A 22,657-nucleotide genomic window follows, 5' to 3' on the forward strand; every position below is an offset into this window, starting at 1 on the left:
ATTTGTTCAGTAATTTGGTGAGGTGTCCAGTAACGGTTAGTAACTTGCTTTTACTATTTGGTCATGAAATTATACATGTGCCCCTTAACTAGTACATAAAATAACGTATGTACCCCTCCACTAGTACTTGAAAAGACGATTATAACCCTAAATAAACAAATTTGTTTATATAGGAATTAAGTGGGCACAATTGATAAATGAAGTAAATTTGGGTTTTAGACTTTTAGGAACGAAAATAGTCACTACACTCTAAAACCCTTATTTGAACCTCAATAACCACCATTGAAATCGCCAGAAAAAGAGGAGTGTGAGAGAGTCAGAGAACAGAGAGAAGGAGAGTTAAAAATGTGGTATATGTGCGTATTCTTCCATAGATTATTAGATTATCGCAAGCCTGAAGTTGAAGCTCTTGCTGAGCTTTTTGGAGCTTTTGCAGAGGACAACAATGGCGAAATCCAATCACTTGAGTGGAAACTACCAGATAACTTCCACCCTGATAACCCCTTCCATTTCGTCAATATCCCTTCTGAGGATATTGCTCGCAACATCGCCAAACGAAGTAAGCAGGAATTTTATTTTTATTTTTATATTTTTTTTGGTGGGTTTTAGCTATTGACAATTTTCTGTTTTTGATTTCATTTATTGGGTACTCTATCTTTTCAAGAATTGAATTTTGTTCATGGGTTTGTTTTGTAGAGACTGTTATGATTTGTATGCTATTCAGTGTTTTTTGGAATATTGGTGCCATTTTGTTGATTGCAAGTGTGATAAAACTGGTTGTTAGATTATTGGCATTTGGGGAAAAACCCAAAATGAATGTCTAGTTACATAATAACCTTCTTTTGTCCTTAGGATTTCGATTACGATTCTGTGGTTCTTGGAGTATTTTTCGCCGAAAATTAAGAAGCTCATGTCCTAAATTTCTAGATTGAAAGAAGTACTTTATATATGTTGGGTCCTTGGGGATAAATGTTTAGCATAGTATACAACGAAGATTAGGTTGAATGTGATAGTGGCTATTGTCCATTTCATGTAGTAGATGAATTCTTTGATGATCAAGTCAAAACTAAACTGTGACAAACCTTGTTCATTATTGGATGATAGAGGTTTCTTGACCATTTAGAAAATATCATTTGAAATTTGTTGAGGAGTTTTGTGCTTTTCAACATATCTATGCTATTACTTAAATCCAAGACAAAGAAATGCTATTTTGGCATATGTCGATGCCTTTTCTATAACAATCTCTCAACTCAAATGATCTTCACATTAAATATGTATCAATCAATTAAGACTCAAATCCACGACCTTTCACTTGAAAAGAAAAGGAATTACTATCTGATACATGCAAATTTATTTATTCTGTCCAAAGGTGCACAAAATTCAATGGGTAACATTGGATGGTAAGGAAGTGCCCATGAGCTATTGTTTTAAAGAACTTGGGTCGATTTTGTAAAAGATTGGAGAAATTGACCAAGATGTAACACATTGGCTCAAAAGGAGAGCAACAACTAGGGTATTGTAAACATTGTAACCGTAGCATACCTTTAAAGTTAAAGAGGAAATTCTATCGGATGGTTATTAGACCACAGTTGCTATATGGGTTTGAATGTTGCATTCAGAAATATCATTATAGGAAGATGGCAGTAGCAGAGATGCGTATGTTTGAGATGGATGTGTGGGACCACCTTTAAGTATAGAATTAGAAATGAAGATATTAGAAGGAAAGTTAGAGCTGTGTACATTAAGGATAAAATAAGGGAGTGCCGATTGTGTTTGGTTTGGGCATGCTAGACGAAGGTTGGAAGACACATTGATAAGAAAAGTCAAGGTTTGGGATCAAGGGGACCTTAGAGAAGGGCAAGGGAAGACCAAAGATGACTTGTATGGAAGGAGATGAGAAGGACATGAAGAAGTTGGGTTTGCAGGAGCATATGACTTTAGACAGAATGGAATAAGAGGAGAGGATCATGGTTAGCGTGTACAAAGGATAAAATCTTGGTTCATGTAGCCAATTCTATATTGGAATTAAGACTGATTTTTGTTGTTGTTACATTCATAAACTATCATCAATTATATTTTTTTACCACTCATCAAAATGATAAAATCATTTGTCCCCACTTATTTATAATTGCATTAAATATACAACAAAAAAATCTTTTCATTTCATATTACATGCAATTACCCACACAGCCTATAGCTAGTTTTTCTATGAAGTGTGTTCCAATTGAAGTTATAACAAAGAAATTAAAAATGCAGTTACCTACCTATGACATTAATTATATGTGTTTGTACTTGCAACATATTAGGAATACCATCAATACGTTCTTCTCTTCAAAGCAGTCTAACAGTTTTGTTAGGTGAAAGAAAGGGTGTTGTAGTGTCAAATGTACTTGAATCTTTTGAGAATTTTCAGCTCTGTCAGTAAAAGCTATGCTAGTTTTCACTTTTATCTACCAAAAACTTGCAGGCATACTTGTAAAAGGAATGTATGAGATATGGGGGGAAGGAACTAGCTATGATCAGCTAGAGGAGGCTGTGAATGCCTATCCTGATGATAGGAAGTTGCCATACTTGACGTCTGAAAATACTTTCAAGATAAATATTGACAGCTTTGGCAAGACCTTTTCTACCCAAGAGCAGAAAGAACTCCTCCAGAAGCTAGCTTTCATTCCTTTTAAGGTATATTTTATTATAATTATTCATGCTTATCATTTGTATATTAGGGCATTCAAGTGTAGTGTTATTTGTGCCTGCATGTCTTCTTTCAATGTCACAATGAAGTGTTAATAATGTAGTGAATTTAGGTGAATATCAATTTAGAATTGATATTGATAAAGGCTGCAATATATATTATCTTGTAATGTTGATATAAATCTTGTAATTGAAGCCATTCACCCCTTAGAATTTCAAAGACAAAACACTAAATTGTTTATTCACTGTTTGGCCTTTGACTTTTCATTTTGAAGAAATAGATGGTCTATCAATTTTTTCTCTGTGATAGCTATAAAAACTATTATGGAATAGAAGTTTTTATCTATGTCCATCATGTAATTCTAAGCTCTCTTCTGCTGGACTGGTAAATTAATGGAATGGCAGTGTCATAAACCTTTTAACATAATGACAAGATTTGCAACCCTTTCCCTGGAATAAATAATTGAAAAATTTAGTAATCAATCAAATTGAGAAGGGTATAAATTTGCAAACTTCCCTATTTTTGAGAAGCTACAAAGTTAGTTTCCCAGATAGTCTGCAAATCTTTTAGAGGCATTCCAGGGTAAAGCCTGTAAGCATGAGTTGAAAAGCTGATGTGGTTCCAAGTAAAAGGATTTGTCCCTCGAAAATAATTGACGAGAAGCATGATCTCAGACATTTTTTTGTTTTCATTTAACCATGGACTTCCATAATATGTTCCTCGAAAGTAATTGTCGAGAAGCATGATCTCAAAACTTTTGTTGTTCCTATTTTACCATAGGGTTCTCAAAATAGCTACAGAGCTGTCCTGTGTGCCTGCTATAGAATCTCTTCTTACGCCTCTTAGCACTCCTACTGGAAATTTGCAATTTTCTAAAATAGTATATGACTCAACCATGCCAGCCACACTACCCGTGAAACTGAGTAGCTATGCTGCAATGTTAAGTAATGGTGCTTGCGTTGTCACCATTAAAACCACAGACAAATGGTGTCATAGTTTTTGTGACCTACAAATTTGCAATCTGCCTTTCCTATTGAGAATATTTAAGGTTCTCTCCGAACTAAAGCGAGAAACAAGGAAAGAGACTTGAAAAATAATATTAGGCTGAAAGAGTTTCTCAATTCAAAGTCTTTGTAAAAGTTCATATTGGAGCATTATGGTCTATTTATATGATCTCCTTGAATCCTTTCTTACCTTATGCTTCACCAAGTGAAAAAAGTAAAACCGGAGATATACTCTATGATTTTGAGGCCACACTTTGCCATGACTCTAGTTTTATATTTTTTGATTGGCAGTTCTGCCCTTCTCAGTTATCAGAAAACTACTGATCTCATTTATACTGCCCTTTCCTGTTTTATTTTACTCATTGTTCATTTCAATGCTTTTCTTTTTTTTTTTTTTTTTTTCTTTTTTTGAAACCATTTCAATGCTTTTCTCACACACCTCTTTGACCATGTTTTGTGATCTATATAAGGAAATATATAGTCATGTGAAATCTTGTTCACACACCTCTTTGACCATGTTTTGTGATCAATATAAGGAAAAATATAGTCGTGTGAGATCATGTTAGATTCACCTTGACATGTACTTTCAAAAATCAACTTTTTATTATTTTTACTTGTATGCAACTAAAGATATTCTCGTCAAAAAAAAAAAAAAAAAAAAAAAAAAAAAAAAAAAAAAAAGAAGATATTAATGGTCAATGTTGTGCATTGTCAAACATGAAAGTGAAACTAAGTTGGAGGTTCATTATTTCCCTTTTCTCATATGTAGCTTGCAGCCTTGCACATTTGGGTAGCTAGTGCTGATCTTAATTGTAAAAGCATCCCTTCTTAACCCTCATCCCCTTCCTGTTGACCAAACAAAGAGAGAATATACCCCTGCTCCAGGCAGTTACACCAATAAATATCAATTACTTGTACATTTACTAGTTGTCATAGTTGCTCGTATCACTATCAAAAGATGATCCCCATTTTTACTTGGACAGTGTAAGTTTCATGTTGAGGAATGACAGAACGATTAATATAGTTAAAAATTTCAGCTGTGCTTAGTAATGCACAATCATGTTTCTAGTGTTATTCAGCCTATATGAGTAATAGACTAAGACCATGCAATTTTGAGTAAATTCTTTGGTGGCTTTATGAGTTTATCCTAGTATCAGGTCCATGTACCACATCTTGTACTCTGTATGCCATTATCAATGTAATCTTAGCAGTATAGAAATTATTTTGTAATTTTGATAGGAAGTTTTCAGGATTGCTGTATTGCTGTTTGAAATTTATAAATCCATTTGTTTGGATACTATTTCTAACTTTATCAGTGGTTATTGACTCCCCACCTAGACAGGAAATGAAGTGTTGAAAACCCCCTTTCAAACTTCTTATATTTTAGTTGATGTTTTGTTGGCATTTGTACCCGAGGGTGCACTGGTATGTAGAGTGGAGGAGTGGGACCATGGAGGGGTTAAACGAGGGAAAAAGAGACCAAAAATGACTTGGTTAGAAGGAGTTAGGAAGGATATGAAATATATGGTTTTGCATGAGAATGAGGCATTTGATAGTAAGGGATGGAGGAAGATTTTTGTCGATGACTAGACGGATCTATCGCTTTTGGTTCATGTAGCCGACCCCACTTATGAGATTAAGGCTCTGATTGATTGATTTGTTCCGGCACATTGTTACAGTTCTTTGCTCACTAACATCCATATTTAAAAAAAAAAAAAAAATATAAATTATCTGATATATTTTGTGCCCTCATAATTCTATGGAAATATTTTACATTACCACCTAAAAATGTAACCATTTTCTAAGTAACCACCCATCAAATTTTTTATTTTAAATTACCACCCCTTAAATTAAATAAATGCTTAGATTACCACCCATTTCAAAAATTCGGTGGATTTTTCGTATGTGGGCCCCACCTAACACTTATTTTGACCCTTTTGACTGATTTTTTCCCCACAATTTCTCTCTTTAAAACACTCTCCTAACTCCAATTCACATTTTTTCTCTTTGAAATTTGGTTGAATTTGGGGATGGAAATGTGAATTAAAGTATAGAGAGCGTTTTTAAGGAGAAAAAATCGGGGAAAAAATAAGTCAAAATGGTTTAAATAAGTGTTAGGTGGGGCCTACAAACGGAAAATCCACCGGATTTTTGAAATGGGTGGTAATCTGAGCATTTATTTAATTTAAGGGGTGGTAATTTAGAATAAAAAATTAAACGGGTGGTTAGTTCGAAAATGGTTACATTTTTGGGTGGTAATTTAAAAATTAACCTAATTCTATATAAGACTTAATTTTGTCGCTATCTTCTGGTCTTTTGATATAATCCTTAGAGATAGCTGATATTTAAGATGTACCACTTACTTTAGATGTTGAATTTCTATTTCAGGGTCGAGTGGATCTTCGAAATCCAGATCATAATTTTTGGTTCATAGAGATTGATAAATACGAAGCTAATAATGGTCTGCCACCTATTGTTGAAAAGAGAATCTTCTTTGGGCGAGAGATTGGTGCAGCAGACAGAAAACTCTTGCCTACATATCAGCTAAAAAGCAGAGTTTACATAGGACCAACTGCAATGGATGCTGAAATGGCATTTCTAATGGCCAATCAAGGACTTGCTGCCCCTGGGAAGCTTGTTTATGATCCATTTGTTGGCACTGGGAGTGTCCTAGTTGCTGCTGCACATTTTGGTGCAATGACAATGGTTGGTCCTTTTTGCACTTGAGAGTTTTTTTTTTTTCTTTGAGTAGAAGTTTTTTTTTGTTTTTTTTTTTTTTGTGTGTGTGTGTGTGTGTGTGTGTGTGTGTTTTTTTTTTTTTTTTTCTCTGTTACGTATATTATGGCTATCTGGCAAGGACACTGATGTAAATTTTAGGGTGCAGACATAGATATAAGGGTGGTTCGTGATGGACGAGGACCTGACCGTAATGTTTGGAGTAATTTTAAGCAGGTAATCACAACTTCCTATTCTTAAAGTTACTAGAAAAATATTTGGACATGTCAAAGATAACCAGCAGTAGTCATTTTTTTGCATGCATCAAAAGATCTCGTGCTCACTGTTCAAAATGTTTAAGTTACCATTGTATTTGGCAAGCTAGAATTTAAGCCACGTGATTGTTTAATTGATCTAAATCTCTCTTTATGCTTTTTATTTTTATATAAAATCTAAAGGTAGTTTGAGTCCTGCTTTCTGTGCTGGCACTTTTTTTTATGACTATGATTCATGTAATTTATGCAGTATGGCTTGCAAGAACCGATATCCCTTTTAAGGGCCGATAATAACCTTCCTCCATGGCGTGCTGGACTTAAAGAGGTACTTTCTTACTGATATCTGATGTGCATTTCTTATATCAGTGTGAACACTCGGATAAATAAAACCTGATAATTTAATGTTACTAGGTTAGGTCCCTTGCCATGCACGGTTATTGACAAAAAAAATTATGTGCGTATATACTTATCAGTGATCATATATTGTAATATCTCGTTTTTGGTCATTAACTTTTGTCTATCTCAATTGTATCTTTGAAACGGATTTTATGTTTGCCACATAAAAACTTATAGTAGAAGATTTGTATTTTTTAAAAATATTTACAAAGATTATATTTTGCTATTCTATTTTCCATATTAATTAGTTAATTGAATGTGAATATATATATATATATATATATATATATATATATAAAAAGGTAAATATCATTTCTATTTATACAATAATTAAATTTTAATACTAAGGACACACTAGAAACTGACATGTGTCATTGCTGGTGTGTCTTTTAATATATAGTTATTGATTGATTGGAATTTCTAGCTCTAGCCTACATTGGATTTTGGGCTATGTACTGTTTGTAGTAGCATGATGAGCATGTTATGTCAGTAATCATAAAGCCAATGTCTTTTTTCTCCAGTCTTTCTATTGTCTTGAATAGGTATACAACTGATCATGGCTGATGTTTGTTTTCTGGCTGAGAAATAACCTCCGCAATGACCCTAGTATTTTGCTGCCAGTTCAATATTTATGTCATGAAGCAGCTAATGTGAATATTTATCTCCATATTCCTCTTGAAATTCTTGATCAGGGTAAAGTGACATTCTGCTTAAATTTTGATGCATTAGTAATTGTAAGATAAGTGGTAACCTTATTTTCTGAGCATGTTGATTGCTTTTCTAGGCGGCTCTCAAGGGTAAATATAAACCCTTGTGGACATCTTTGACATACTGTGTATGGAAGTTTAATCTGTTTGTCAAGCTGTGAATACTTTTCAAAAGCTGAATATGTCAATGCTCAATAGTATACAGTTCCTGATAATGCCCTAACAAAGTACTTGTTCTTTTCCATCATTCTGTGAAGATAAAAGTTTTATTCCTCTTTTGATAAAAAATGTGTAAATGTATCCCATGACGATATGAGGAATGGTGTTACACTGTTACCTGCTTTGCTAATCTTTCTGCAAGCTACGACTTAAAATACTGATTGGTACTGGTACACTTTTGGACTAATTTAACACATTTAGATTGCAAATTGCTTGCATGTACCCTTTCTGCATGGCAAAGTGTACTATAAATTAGGTAACATAAGGATTTATGGAATTTGACCCTATTCTAGAACAAGAATGAAAGAGAGGGAAAAGGGATGAAGAAGCTTTGAGAAATTTTTCCAAGTATGCCTTTTATCTTCACATTATATTGTTGCCTAAAAGTAAAAGGAGTAGAGCTCATAGTTTTGTCCTATTTGCTCCCCACCTTCAATTTGATATTTTTTTGGCATTCCAAATAATCTGATGCTTTGGCTCCTTTGCAAGATGTTTGATGCAATAATTTGCGATCCACCTTATGGCGTTCGTGCTGGGGGACGTAAATCTGGTGGTAGAAAGTTGCTCAAGGGTGTGGTGGGCCCTTACACAGTTCCTGACGACAAAAGAGCGGGCCACATACCATCGACTGCAGCATATAGCTTGGTTGAATGTGTCCATGATCTGCTTGATCTAGCTGCTAGGATGCTTGTAATGGGCGGAAGGCTTGTTTACTTCTATCCTGTGCTAAGAGAGGAGGATTCACCTGATCCCACTTTTCCAGAACATCCATGTTTCAAACTGGTTGCTGTCTCTGAGCAAATACTTAGTTTTCGTTACAGCAGGGTATTATTGACGATGGTGAAGGTAGAATCATATACTGAAAAAATTGCTGACGCTGCTAAAGTTATGCATTTAGATTTTAAGGCAAACCATTTGAAGTGGTTAGATGAAGGCAACCTTCATTCTGCTGTCTTTGCTCCAGCTCCAACTAGCTACAAGCAGGGAGAAAATGGGGAATCAAATTTCTCCAAAGAATTGAAGCCTAAATATCGAGGGAAATATGTTTAGGGTACATGATTTTAGGTGTATCTCAGATGTTGTAGCCCACTTCTGACCCGCATGGTTGCTCTTAAAGATTCTATTTTTACCTGACCTGTTCATCATTTTTGTTAGCTTTGGGAGTGAATGAACTTAACTTTAGCTCATACTTTAGTGTTAAGGGTGCTTCTAATAGACATGAGATGTGTGTATTTTGATGCTGAACTTGCAAGTGATAGCCACCATTTTTGTGAATTATAACTTTGTATTTCATCTTCCTGTGTTTTCATTGACATTATTTCGATGTTCGCCTTGGGGATATTTGATTGCATATTAAGTATGGTTTGGATTCATTAAAATTCATACTACGCATTAAGGGCCTGTTCTCATTCACTGAACTCAGCTGAATTGAACTGAACTGAACTGAGCTAAACTGAATATTTTATAAGAGATGGAAATTAGGAGCTGAATTGAACTGAGCTGAACTGAACTGCACTAAACTGAATTTCAACGTAAGAGAACAGACCCTAAATATGGGTTTCTAGGCTAGTTGTAAGTATGTGTGAAAAATGAAATGCAAAGATTTAATATTTAGGATGAAATTATCTATGATCCGTTAAAATTTTTTTTCTTACATTTATTACTTTATATATGCTACGCAGTACTCATATACTATCACTTTTATTTATCTTTTAATTTCCAACAAACCCACTTGCGCAATATTTCACCATATTTAACTCAATGGCATAAAACTTCGTGTTGGTCAAAGTGAAGCAATTAAAAAAGACCGAGGGATTAAGTTACAAATTTTCAATTAAGTTACTTAGGGCCGGTTCTCATACGTTTATTTTCAGTTCAGTTCAGTTAGTTCAGCTTAGCTCTAATCAGTTCAGTTTAGTTCAGCTCTAATCAATTCAGTTCAGTTTATATCTAATGATATTGCTAATGATATAAAGCCAAATTTCATTCTTTTAAGCTCTTATTACAACGATAATAATAATAATAATAATAATAATAATAACAATAATAATAATAATCAATAAATAATAATAATAATAATAATAATAATAATAATAATAATAATAATAATAATCATCAAATAATAATAATAATCAATAAATAATAATAATAATAATAATAATAATAATAATAATAATCAATAAATAATAATAATAATAATAATAGTATATTTTTCTTAAATATTTTTATATGTATATTTGTATACACACATATGTATAATAATAAATAATCAATAAATAATCAAAGATCACTAATCCGTAGTTAAAAATTACTAATTAATAAGTTCAGTTCAGTTCAGAAAATTTGAAACTAATAATCCAACTTTTGCTCCCCCAACTAATTCCTTGAAGTAGTCCCTAAAAATCCACACTTTTAACCCCTAAATGATTTTGCCTATTGATAAACAAAGGTGATAAAACAGGGCTCTCTCAACATGTAGGGACTAAAATTAATACTTCATATTAGTGAGAATGTTAGAGTATAAGCCAAAATCAATTAAATAAAAAAAAAAAACTTTTTCTTAACTTGTTTGGTTGACCCTACTTAAAACTTTAGGTTAAGGTCGAGCAAACCTTGACCCATGACCCAAAGTGACCTATGTCTCGGAGTTACTTGACCTAAATCTGACTCGACTGATTAGTCTAAGTACGTACGAATTGTACAACATTTAAAGTGAGATACTTAAATAATAATAGATGAATATGAGTATATAATATAATTTAATCTAATCTAATATATAAATAAAGTAGGCATTTTTCGGGAGCATTTGGCGTGCCACATAAGAAAAGGTATTATTTTGTCCAATGAAAAATAAAATTAATAATTTATTTTAAATTAAAAAATTTACTCACCACCTAAGCAAAAGTGACGAATAATATTTAAGAATTCTGACACATATGTAAAAACAACGAATAGAGAATAATTAAAATTTAAATTATTTTTAAAAACCAATAATTATCTTCTCTTAAAAATAAAAAACAAAAAAAAAGTAATATTTATCTATATGGATGCAATTTTTTTATAGAAAATATTATAAAAGTTTGATTTTAATAATGTACTCATCGAGATGAATAAAACTATATCTCATATGACTAATTTCCCATAATTTTTAATAGTTAAACGATTATAAATGAGACTAACATTTTAAACAGAACGAGTATATTAAATAAACGCATAGACAAAAGACTAAGACGAATAAAACTAAATCTCATATGACTAATTTCCCATAATTTTTAATAGTTAAACGATTATAAATGAGACTACCATTTAAACAGAACGAGTATATTAAATAAACATTGGAAAAAGACTTATTTTGATCAATAAAAAAAACTAGATTTGTCATTTATTTTATGAATTTTTTAATTGTCACATAAGCAAAATTAGTGAATAAGGTTTGAGATTTTAAATTCAAGCGTCACATAAAATTAATAAAACAACAAAAGATAACTTTAGACTTAAAATTAAAAAATTATCTTATGATATTAGAAATTTTATCCATATATTTAATGAATGATCTTCATAAATATACAAAATTTTAAATTAATAAAATAATTTATTAGAACCGTGCATCGCACGGGCTTACATCTAGTATATATAATAAAGTAGGATTTTTTCAGGAGCATTCGGCGCGCCACATAAGCAGATGTATTATTTAGACCAATTGAAAATTAGATTTGTATTTTATTTTAGATTTAAAAAAATTCACTCGTCACATAAGCAAAAGTGACGAATGAGATTTAAGAATTTTTCCACGTAGATAAAAATAACGAATAGTAATTTATTAGGATTTAATTTATATAAAAAAATATAAACAATATCTTTTTTAAAGAGCTAAAATTATCTTTAGATATTAAAATTTATATTATTTTGAAAAAAATTTAATTGAATTGAAATTCTTGAATGCGATGAACAACAGTGATCAAGTCAGTTAAAGGATAGTGGAAGGTCAATAATGTTTTTCATCGTGTATACAATTTGAAAAAAGTTAGCTTCACATAGTTTATTTTCTTTCTATGTATAGATTTTAATAAATTTACTAGTGTGTAGCCCGGGCATTGTACCGGTTGCTACTTTATTTAGACCTTGTAATTATCAAGTATATACATTTATTTTCATACTTATAACATAGTTTATGATTGGATTAGATGGTTAAGTAACTATCTTTCTTATAAAAGGTTCGATGGTTAATGTATGAATTTCTTTCATATATATGTAGTAAAAGAAATCTTTCTAGCTTCACATCTACATATTTTAATAGATTTATTACTCCATATTCAATGTTTTTTTTGAAACGATATTCATTGTAATTATTAATTAAGACAGTCAAATTATTTTTTTTCCTACAGTTTAATAAAATGAAAAGAAAATGATATTATGTTGGACTATTTAATGCGTCAAAAGATTTTGGACTAATTTAGGGACGGAGGGAGTATATAGTGATTTCTATATAGAAAATTATAAATAAAAATTTTTGTAAACGGGTTAATGTATATTAAATCGAGATTATATTTTTAAAAATATTCCATCAAAATTACATTGTTTTACAAATGATAATTTATTTCCTTAATCAACCGTAGTTTTTACTTGCATATCAACATAAAAAAAAAGGTAAATATTGTTGCTCATATATATTGTTGACAAAAACAATTTTTTTTTTCAAAATAACTTTTTTTTTTTGAAAGATTTTTTCAAAATAGCTTCCTTAAATAAAATTTCTAAAAAAATTTATAAAAAACTAAAGACACACCAGAAATTAACATGTGTCATTGCTGGTGTGTCTTTTAGTATATAAAGTTATTATTGATTGATTGATTGCAAAATCATTCTATAGCGAGCAATTGAATCTCATTAAAGTGATGTTTTGATTAGTTCGTTAGATTAATTATTACCTAGCTTTTTGATTGATTTTTTGTTTATCTCATTTTGTTTAATTACTTGTTTTTCAATCAGGAACCTTTTTTTTTTTTTTTTTGAAATTGAGTATTTCCCAAGTTATCGTATTAATATCATGATTCAAATTTCATATTAATTTATGAAAGAATGACATGTAATATGTAATAACTTAGTGGTTAAAATGTAAGTTTTTGAACTTGAGGCTTTATATGGGTTACTACAAATTTACAAAATAATTTACAACTATTGCCAAAACAAAGCATTCACATACCATGCTCAAATCACATGAAAAATGACTTAACCAATTTTTAAGGTCTTTGTGTAAATGAAGAACTAGATTTGGTGTTTTAAGGGTCATAATAATAATTTTTAGCCATCAGAGGGATTATAATTATGAGTATCTACAAATGTGTTGTATAGATTGGGCCGCATGGACCTCCGCCCTGTAATACATATCTATCCAAAGTCTCAACCACGTGGTATTCATCTTGTATATCATAAGTACCACAACATTAACGGCATTATTGCAGCAATGGGATAATAGAAACAAGGTGTATGAGAAACAAGGTGTATAATAGAAACTAGGAACTATTGCAGCAATGGGATGTAGTATTATCTCAGTGGTATTTGTCCTAGTTGAAGCAATATATATATATATATATATATATATATATATATATATATATATATATATATATATATATATATATATATAGAAATAGGATCATATGAGACCACCCCCCTTATGTGAGAACCCTATTATATGTGAGGACATATTACAACCGTTGGATTAATTGCATCCAATGGCTACAATTTATCCCAATCAAATGTAATTTCAAATACAATTTTCCTGCATTTTCTCTTTCCTCCTTCATTTGAGGCGCCATTTTTCTCTCTCCTCCTTCAATTTCTCTGCTCCCTTCTTACTGCAATCTTCCTTTGCTTTGATTCTTCATCAATTCTGCTTCTAATTTCATTGATTATTTGTCAAGGTAATTTTCGTTGATTTTAGTTTGATTTTCATTGATTTTAATTTGATTTTCGTTGATAAAAGTTTGATTTTCGTTGATTTTATTTTGATTACTTAAGGTTTTTGTCAATTTTTTTGCGATTTTTGGAGATTTTCGTGTGATTTTTGGGGATTTTCGAGCTTATTAGTTGATTTTAGTTTTAATTTTGCTTCATTTGTTTATTTAGGGTTCTTATAGTGTAATTCAAACTTTTATTTATAATTTCTGAGGTTATGAATGGTTATAGAGATTAATTTTGTCAATTTTGGTACTTGCATTTCACTAATTTGTACTTAAATTTTGATGCACACTAAGTCTTTGACAATATTCCCCAATGAATCGTATTATTTTATCAATTTCAAATGTAGTACATATTTAATTGATGATCTTCTTATTTCATATTCCCCAAGATTGTATCGAGTCTCGGCTTAGATCCTATGACCAATAACGTTGTACAAGAATTGAAAACCGAACGATACATCAAACTCTACAATTGTTACCTATGAACGAAAAAGGTAAGTATCAATTAACTGATTTTTTTTAATAGGGATTTTGTATTTTTTTTTTTGCTCATTTGTAGTTATTTTGACGATTAAATCAGTGTTCATCAATTGTGTTTATTTTCTTATTTAGCTTTGCGTATGTATTTGATTTATAATTTGAGGCATAACTGAGTGTGAAAGGAAATATGCTACTTGGAGAATTGATAACGCTTTAGGGGAAAGGAAACTGTATGGATGTTTCTGAGGTTGAATTCGATGATTGATTTTAGAGATTGTTTGCTGATATGCTTCTGTCAAATCTTGCTTCTTTTTTTTTTTTTTTTTTTTTTTTTGTGGTTTGATACTCCATGTTTTGGACATGAAACAAGAGGGGTATTGGTATTTGTGAAATTAATTAAGTTCTTAAAATGAAGTAGGTACTCAGGTGGTCTTGTGTTGCAATTTTTAAGTGGCTAAGGAAAATTTTCAATGGATTGTATCCATCTATATTTATTTAATCTTTGTCTCAATTGAATATAATGACTGTTTTATCCTTTTTCAGATATATCTAAAGTGGGATAGTAATTCCTAGAGTAATCTTATTTTGACCAAGCCAAATTCAGATGTTGTTAAACTTCTATGCTCTAAGCTAGTTAGGTAAATTATGCAAACTTAGCTGCTCTAAATGAATCCAATGCATATATTTTACTTGAATCCTTCAATCAAGTTGTTTGCTCCATCAATCTGAAAAACTACCGTAGATTTAAGCATCTGATACCAAACTTAGCATACTCGTAACCAGTTTTTTTTATTCTTGAAGGGTGGAATTACCAAAATATTAAATGTTCATCTTGGATTTGGACCTTATTTCATTCGCTATATCTTGGTAGGATAGAGTTACCAGGACTTGAAATATTAGTTTATAATAATGTTTTTCTGCTGGAGAAATTTTGTATTGCTCATAATAATCTCTTTTCAGATTTATCACTATGAAGGATTGAAATATTATTGGTTTTGCATGCTTTTGATTTGGGCTGTTTTGATTTATAATCTAAAGTAAATAAGTTTTGCAATTACAAAAATATCTGAGACTGGGTTCAGTTTTTGTAATGAGTTTTGTGGGAGTTTGTTAGCTTTTGTTAATTATTATCTGCATGTCTGGTGAAGAATTCTGAGTTTATGTCAAAATTAAATAGATTTCCCATCTACCAGGACCTATGCCTTTTTTGTCTCCTTTTCTTCTTTATTTATAACAGGCTTTACAGCTTATCTTTTTGGACTTAGAATAGGAAGTGGTACTCTCAATGTGATTGAAGTGCCTAAAATCTGAGTATTATATGAAGAAAGGATGTCACCTACTTATATTTTCAGATTTTGTACAAGGTTTAGAACTTGTGACAGGCTACTACAACTTCAAAATTTATTATTTCTGCTGTGATATTGTTTCTGATGACGCAATAGAAGCAATTGTAGGCTTGTCAAAATATTACATAAATCACAGTCTTGTGCAAGATATTGCAGAATTTAGAGTCTTCCATTCCTACATTTTCATGCCTAGACTAGAAATTAGGGGCTGGACATCAATACCTTAGCATATATTTTCTTTTTTGCATGGGTGGATAGATTCGTGCCTTAGCATGGCCTGCCATACTTGTTGCTCAGAGTGCCAGGTAAAACACACTGCATATTATTTACCTTATATAATCAATATCATCAGTTGCTTTTAGCACCTGGCCTACAAAAACATGCAATTGTCATTTGTTGTATTAAGCTAAACCTGCCTACTTATATATTTTGCTATGTCTATGGGTTCACATGTAGTGGCTGCTCATTAGGTAAGCTAAACCTGCCTAAGGTTCAAGGATTTCCAATTTAGTTATGTGATGATTGATGGTTTGAATAGAAATGCTTGTTGATTTAATGAATGATTAAAGAATTGTTTGCTCATTTGACAAATGAGCAACTAACTATTTGCTCATTTAACAAATGAGCAACTAAGTTTTTGCTCATTGTTAAATTAGCAACTAAGTATTTGCTCATTTGACAAATGAGTAATTAACTATTTGCTCATTTGCTAAATGAGCAAAAAATTGATTGTCCATTTTCCAAATTAAATGATCAAATAAATGTTTGCTTATTTTACAAGCTAGTAACTAATTATTTGTTTATCTGACAAATGAGCAAACAAATGGTTGCTCATTTCACAAGTGGGCAAAGAAATGCTTGTTGATTAAAGAAATGTTTGCTCATTTGACAAATGAGCAACTAACTATTTGCTCATTTGACAAATGAGCAACTAAGTTTTTGCTCATTTGTTAAATTAGCAATTAAGTATTTGCTCATTTGACAAATGAGCAACTAACTATTTGCTCATTTGCTAAATGAGCAAAAAAATTGATTGCTCATTTCCCGAATTAAATGATCAAAGAAATGTTTGCTTATTTTACAAATGAGTAATTAATTATTTATTATTTGACAAATGAGCAAATTAATGGTTGCTCATTTTACAAAAAATTACAGGTTATAGATTTGCAAAACAATTCTTTGATCATTTGTCAAATGAGCAATTAATTTTTGCTCATTTGTCAATTGCTCATTTGACAAATGAGCAAAAAAATTCAATGCTCCTTTGTCAAATGAGCAAACTATTTAATGCTTATTTGTCAAATGAGAAAATGGTTCTTGCTCATTTTGTCAAATTAATGCTCATTTGTGAGTGTGTTTGAATGTTTTAAATATATTAGCCTACTAGCTCAAGGGTAGAGCATTGTGCAAATGCACAAAAGATGTGGGTTCGAATCCCACGTAGGTTCATTTATGTAATGTGGAGACACAAGTTTGTACGAGAGATTAATTGTAACAAAATTTATATAGTTATAAATCATTTCAAACTATTTTTCTGCTCATATAATTTAGTACGAACTTGATTTTTTTTTAATTAATTTTGTTTATAGAGATAACCTATGTAGGAATTGCACCTACATCCGCTATGCATTTGCATAGTGCTCTACCATTTGAGCTAATAGGTTTATCATATGCTTTAAATCATTTTCTATGTTATAAATTTTAAATCAGCTCATTTGATAAATGAACAAAGAATTATTTACTCATTTGATAAAATGAACAAAGAATTGTTTGCTCATTTGACAAATGAGCAACTATCCATATGATATCCATAAGACTATGATGCCAAATTAGCATAGGCCATATACATACTCCAACTAGACATTAACTGAATGAGAGCCAAGAAAATTAAAACCAACTAGGTGTTTGTTCTTGTAGTTGTAACTGGTGTTTGCCCCTTAGCTGAAATTTTGGCAGCCATAACGCGCAACTCGTTGGCGATTTCTGTGAAGTTCGGCCTCTGTAGTGGGTCTGCAGCCCAGCATCTCTCCACTCTGGGTCACAATTCACAGGAACAGGTGGTCACAAAGTGTTGCTCACAATTCCTCCTATTTACATGTTGCAAAACAAAATGGAGTCAATATACCTACATTATCCTCAAAACCCAAAACCCATTCTAGACATAACATTTCACAACGGAAAAGAATCTATGGCTTAGGAAAATTTTATTTTCTCTAGCAAACTTTAAAATTGCAAACCGGGCACCCAACCAAATGAGGCTTGGACGTCATTAGTTTCTACGGTCATCTACCGAAACCAAATAAGTATTACAGTAATAGCAATTTTGGTACCATACCAAACTTCAGTTAATACTATTTTTTGCAATGTTTCTCAATTGCAAGTGCTTAGCTGCTTAAGGTTGAAGTTATTGTCATTATAACAGAAAGAGTTACTCTTTGCACATCCACCAAGCACCCCCAAAAAAAAATCATTGTGACATAGCTCAGAGAAAAGATTTTAAGGAATTACCACTAATAGCCCCATAGTGCAAGTCAGCATATGGCTCTTCTCCAGTGAGAAGTTCCCACAAAACAATACCAAAAGAGAACACGTCAGCCTAGCAATATGATAGATTAAAAAAGTCAGCACTAGTTTGTTGCTGTCAGAAATTATGTTATAGAAACCATAACCTTGGATCTAGAAAAATGACAACCTTCTCAGAGGCGAGACTAGACTGTTGCTGCCACTCAGAAGCTCAGGTGCCATCCAAGAAAGGGTACCTCGCACTCCCCCTGATATTAATGTTTGACATTTCACTTTGGATAGACCTAATCCCAACCTGCAACCAAAGAAGGAGTCAAATATCACTTCATAGTACTAAATCATAATCTCATCCAAGTTCAGCATAAAGCATTCGGTACATCAAATTTTCCCATCCTATAAAATCTTTCATCCTTCCCACTCCCCCACCTCCTCTACTTCTCTATCATCCCAGTAGATAAAAAATAATGATGCACCAATGAGGCAATGTCATGGTGCAGCCATAGCCCTCGAGTATTATGACCCAAGAGGTCATGTATTGATTTTTAGCTTTTTCCTCGGAGAATGATCAAAGTTAAAATACACCGTTCCCCGAAGCAGCTTTAGTTTATACCTATAGAAATTGTTGGCAGAGTAAAGTCAATATGATTGAGTGTTCAGTGGCACCATCAACTCAGCCACAACAATTGCACCAAGTCCTGATCCCGCTCCCCCCCTCCCCCCCCACCACCACCACCAACCCAACCACAAAGACTAGAAGGTTATATTTGACCAATGAACAACTAAGTTTTTGCTCATTTGTTAAATTAGCAATTAAGTATTTGCTCATTTAACAAATGAGCAACTAATTATTTGCTCATTTGACAAATGAGCAACCAACTATTTGCTCATTTTCTAAATGAATAAAAAAAATTGATTGCTCATTTCCCAAATGATCAAAGAAATGTTTGCTTATTTTACAAATAAGTAACTAATTATTTGCTTATTTGATGCCGCACAGAGAAAATAAATATCAAGGTCTCAGTCATCTGACACACACACACTAGATGCAACAGATTGAAGAAGAAAACTATGAAGTATTTAACAAACGTAAAAGTTTATGTTTGAGACTATATATTTTCAAACACCGAATATTTGTTTAACAGTAATGCAGTCCCCATAAAATAACATTGTAGCAGTTGTAATCTCAACCATCAGATCAGACAGTTATTAGAGTAGCAAACAGATAAATCAGCATCAATATCAGAAAGCACAAGGTAGATGTTAAGTAAATTGGAAGGTGAGGCTGCTCTAAATGCAATTACTTGTTAAAAGGAGACAAACAACCTATATATGATATATTACTTGTCAAAATATCACAGTACAATGCAGCAACATCAAGCATAAAGCATATCTATAGAACCAAATTTACATCGAATGATCAATTTTATTTACTCACTTTTCTACTCACAAAAAGCACTGGAATAAGTAAAGTATTTGTCATAACATCCTACTTCGGACATAAAGGCCTCACTAAATTCTTACCTATCTTTGACATTTCCCCCATCAGATGCCAACCAACAACATATCCTCGATCATACAATGGCGAGCAATCATTTTTCACAAGCCTTCTTTTCACAGACCCAGAAGAAGAACCATATTTATTCCTAAATTCATTTTCATCCATTTTGACCAATTTGCTCATTTTATTTTTGTTCGCTCATTTTATTTTCACTATATTACTATTCATATTTAGTTTGCTCATTTTAATTATGTTTGCTCATTTTACATATCTTCTATTGAATTTATCAAATAATTACAAAATAAAGGGTGAAAGGATTCATAACAAAGGGCAGTTCATCATTTTCCGCATCAAAAGTATCAGAAGTATTACCTACGAACTCATTCAAAACAAACTAATTGAAATAGAGTACCAAGTCACAAGATTTCTAACAAGCATTTTATCAAACACCTTGTATGCACTATCAGGATATTCATAAATATCATAAAAATGCACCAATAAACCATTTTAAACCAAGTTTTAATTGCAACACAATTACAAAATTCATAACAAAAATTAATCAACTAAGTAAAAGGATTCTGTCAACACAAACAAGATAATGATAAACGACACCACGTAAATTCGAAAATACTGACAAAAATTTAAGAAAATTATGTTCGAAAAAAATTAACATAACTTTTGTTAATTATTTACCTGTATAATCTATGAAGCTTGTTGATTCTTGTTGCTGCTGAATTCTGACAAAAATCAAATGAAATTGTGTTCGAAATCCTTGAATCTCATTGAAATTGAAGCTCGTACTTTCTTCACTCTGTTTTTCTGAGTAGCAGGAAGTATATGGATGAAAAGTTTGGATTTATTAGAGCCGTTGATATTGTTTGATCCTAAGGCTTAGATTTGTTCTCATATATTAGGAGTGTTCTCACATAAAGGGTGGTTCTCACCGGATCCCGACCCTATATATATATATATATATATATATATATATATATATATATATACATATATATACATATATATATGTGTGTGTGTGTGAGAAACAAGGTGTATAATAGAAACTAGGAACTAATCGTGACCGTTGATCGCTTTCAATCAGATAGCTCACGTTTAACCCGCCTCATTAAGGCTATTTTTGTAATTTTAGAAGTTGAATGACCCCCTTCTCATTCATGCACCCTTCATTTACTTTCTCTCTCTTCTTCCACATTTTCTTAGATAATGTAAAAGTGGCAAATGGGTCTTTGGGAATGGGGTTTGCCTGAGTAAATTCAGTTGAGTGCATTGCGGTTGAGTCCATTGGTTCGCATTGTATCCATCCATAATCTATTTCAAATATAATTGATACAAAAAATACTAAAAAGTAAATGAGATACAACTGCCATGGTTCTCCCAAACACTCGTTTTTAGAGTCCTAGACAAAGAAGGCTCCAACAGAAGCTCAGCCATGGTTCTCCCACCACTCGTTATTGCTCCATTCTCATCTTTTACATCAATGAGATACAACTGCTTAAACGCATCACCTAAAGACGCATAAGAAGGTGGATCCTAAAAATCAAACTTAGGAATATCAATGCTAGGGAGGTCGAAGGACTTCAAATACAGGACACTCCCTGCAAGTACCGCGACCTCCATAAAATCATCTTTATACACAACAGATGAATATAACCTATAACTAACATTTCTAATATAGTCTGCACTCTACTAATATGTATAGTATCTAATGAATACATCCCATTTTGAGGATTATACTGTCTTTGCTTAACATAACCAGAATTTATAACATACAAAACCCAATCAACGGTCAAAGAAGTTTTAGCAATATTAGTTGAAACAATAAATCTCCTACAATTACTCAGAGGAGGGCTAAAAATACGAACCTGTAACTCCGGGGGCAACGACCCATGGAGTGGATAAATCACAACATCCATTACAGATACTCAAACATCAGCATAAGTGCACTCTCAGGTACATGACAGAAGACAGTCTAATATGTCAATTACAGGATGTAGCAATCTCAGAAACAAAGAATGTAACGATTTCCCAAACAAAGTAGAGTAAACATACTTACAAATCATACATCCCATATAAAAAATAAACTTACACATGATGGAAAGTTTCAAACCAGGTAGTATGAAAACCTTAAGCTTAGGATATATACTCGAATGCAATTCCTAAGATTCGGAACATGACAAATAAGTAGAAAGCAAAAAAATAACAGCAATAAAACATGAAAATCAAACAAAAACAATAGTTACATTAAAATAAACTATACTACTATACAAATTCGACTAAAAACCCTAATTACAACAATTGAAATTAAAATTTTCAATCAAATAATAATAACAAAAAAAAATCGTAACTTCAGCAATTTACACATATTCGAAAAATAAACAGAAAAATCAACGATTTGGATCAAAGTTAAGGCAATACGAGTAAGTAGTTGAGCGCTTAATGAAAATCATTGAAGAACTGGATATAGAAAATGAAGACTCGATGTATAGGAAGCGAAATTCAACAACAAAATTGCAAATGCGGCATCGTAAAATTGTAAATTCCCTAATATTACAACTGGAATCACAAATACTCAAACAAATGATTCGGAAAACCCTAATTTCGCAATCAAAATCGCAAAAATTGGATTCAAAAATCAAAATAAAATATAAAACACAAGAAATTTACCTCAATGAATAACAAAATCAAAGATTACGTAGTACTAGAAGATCAAAATCGAAGAGTTTGAAAAATTAATGAGCGTAAGCAAAGAATCGAAATTGCGAAATATCACCTTTGAGAGAATTCGAAGGTAGAGAGAGAAAATGTTGAAGAAGAGAGAGAAAGT

General features: G+C 31.8%; 1 protein-coding gene and 1 long non-coding RNA gene across 6 annotated transcripts; one reads left to right on the top strand and one right to left on the bottom strand.

Annotated features, from left to right (window-relative positions):
• The first annotated feature begins 205 nt into the window (after positions 1–205).
• Positions 206–9,359, top strand: LOC110708277 (tRNA (guanine(10)-N2)-methyltransferase homolog). Its single transcript, XM_021886367.1, has 6 exons — positions 206–559; positions 2,468–2,679; positions 6,085–6,402; positions 6,574–6,648; positions 6,937–7,011; positions 8,498–9,359. The coding sequence occupies exons 1-6, from the start codon at positions 346–348 to the stop codon at positions 9,056–9,058; spliced, it is 1,455 nt and encodes a 484-aa protein (XP_021742059.1). The 5' UTR covers positions 206–345; the 3' UTR covers positions 9,059–9,359.
• Positions 9,360–17,520: 8,161 nt separating this feature from the next.
• Positions 17,521–22,657, bottom strand: LOC110708278. Of its 5 annotated transcripts, XR_002508688.1 has the most exons (7): positions 22,498–22,656; positions 21,920–21,989; positions 21,696–21,802; positions 20,512–20,637; positions 18,490–18,615; positions 18,306–18,393; positions 17,521–17,884 (listed from the first exon to the last, which is right to left on the bottom strand). It is a non-coding gene; the product is annotated as an uncharacterized LOC110708278 (long non-coding RNA). The 5 variants fall into 5 exon arrangements; XR_002508686.1 differs by having other exon boundaries at positions 21,696–21,989; positions 22,498–22,657; XR_002508689.1 differs by lacking the exon at positions 21,920–21,989 and having other exon boundaries at positions 22,498–22,653.

This window comes from Chenopodium quinoa, unplaced genomic scaffold (genome assembly GCF_001683475.1).
Source record: "Chenopodium quinoa cultivar QQ74 unplaced genomic scaffold, ASM168347v1, whole genome shotgun sequence".
Lineage (NCBI taxonomy): Eukaryota > Viridiplantae > Streptophyta > Magnoliopsida > Caryophyllales > Amaranthaceae > Chenopodium > Chenopodium quinoa.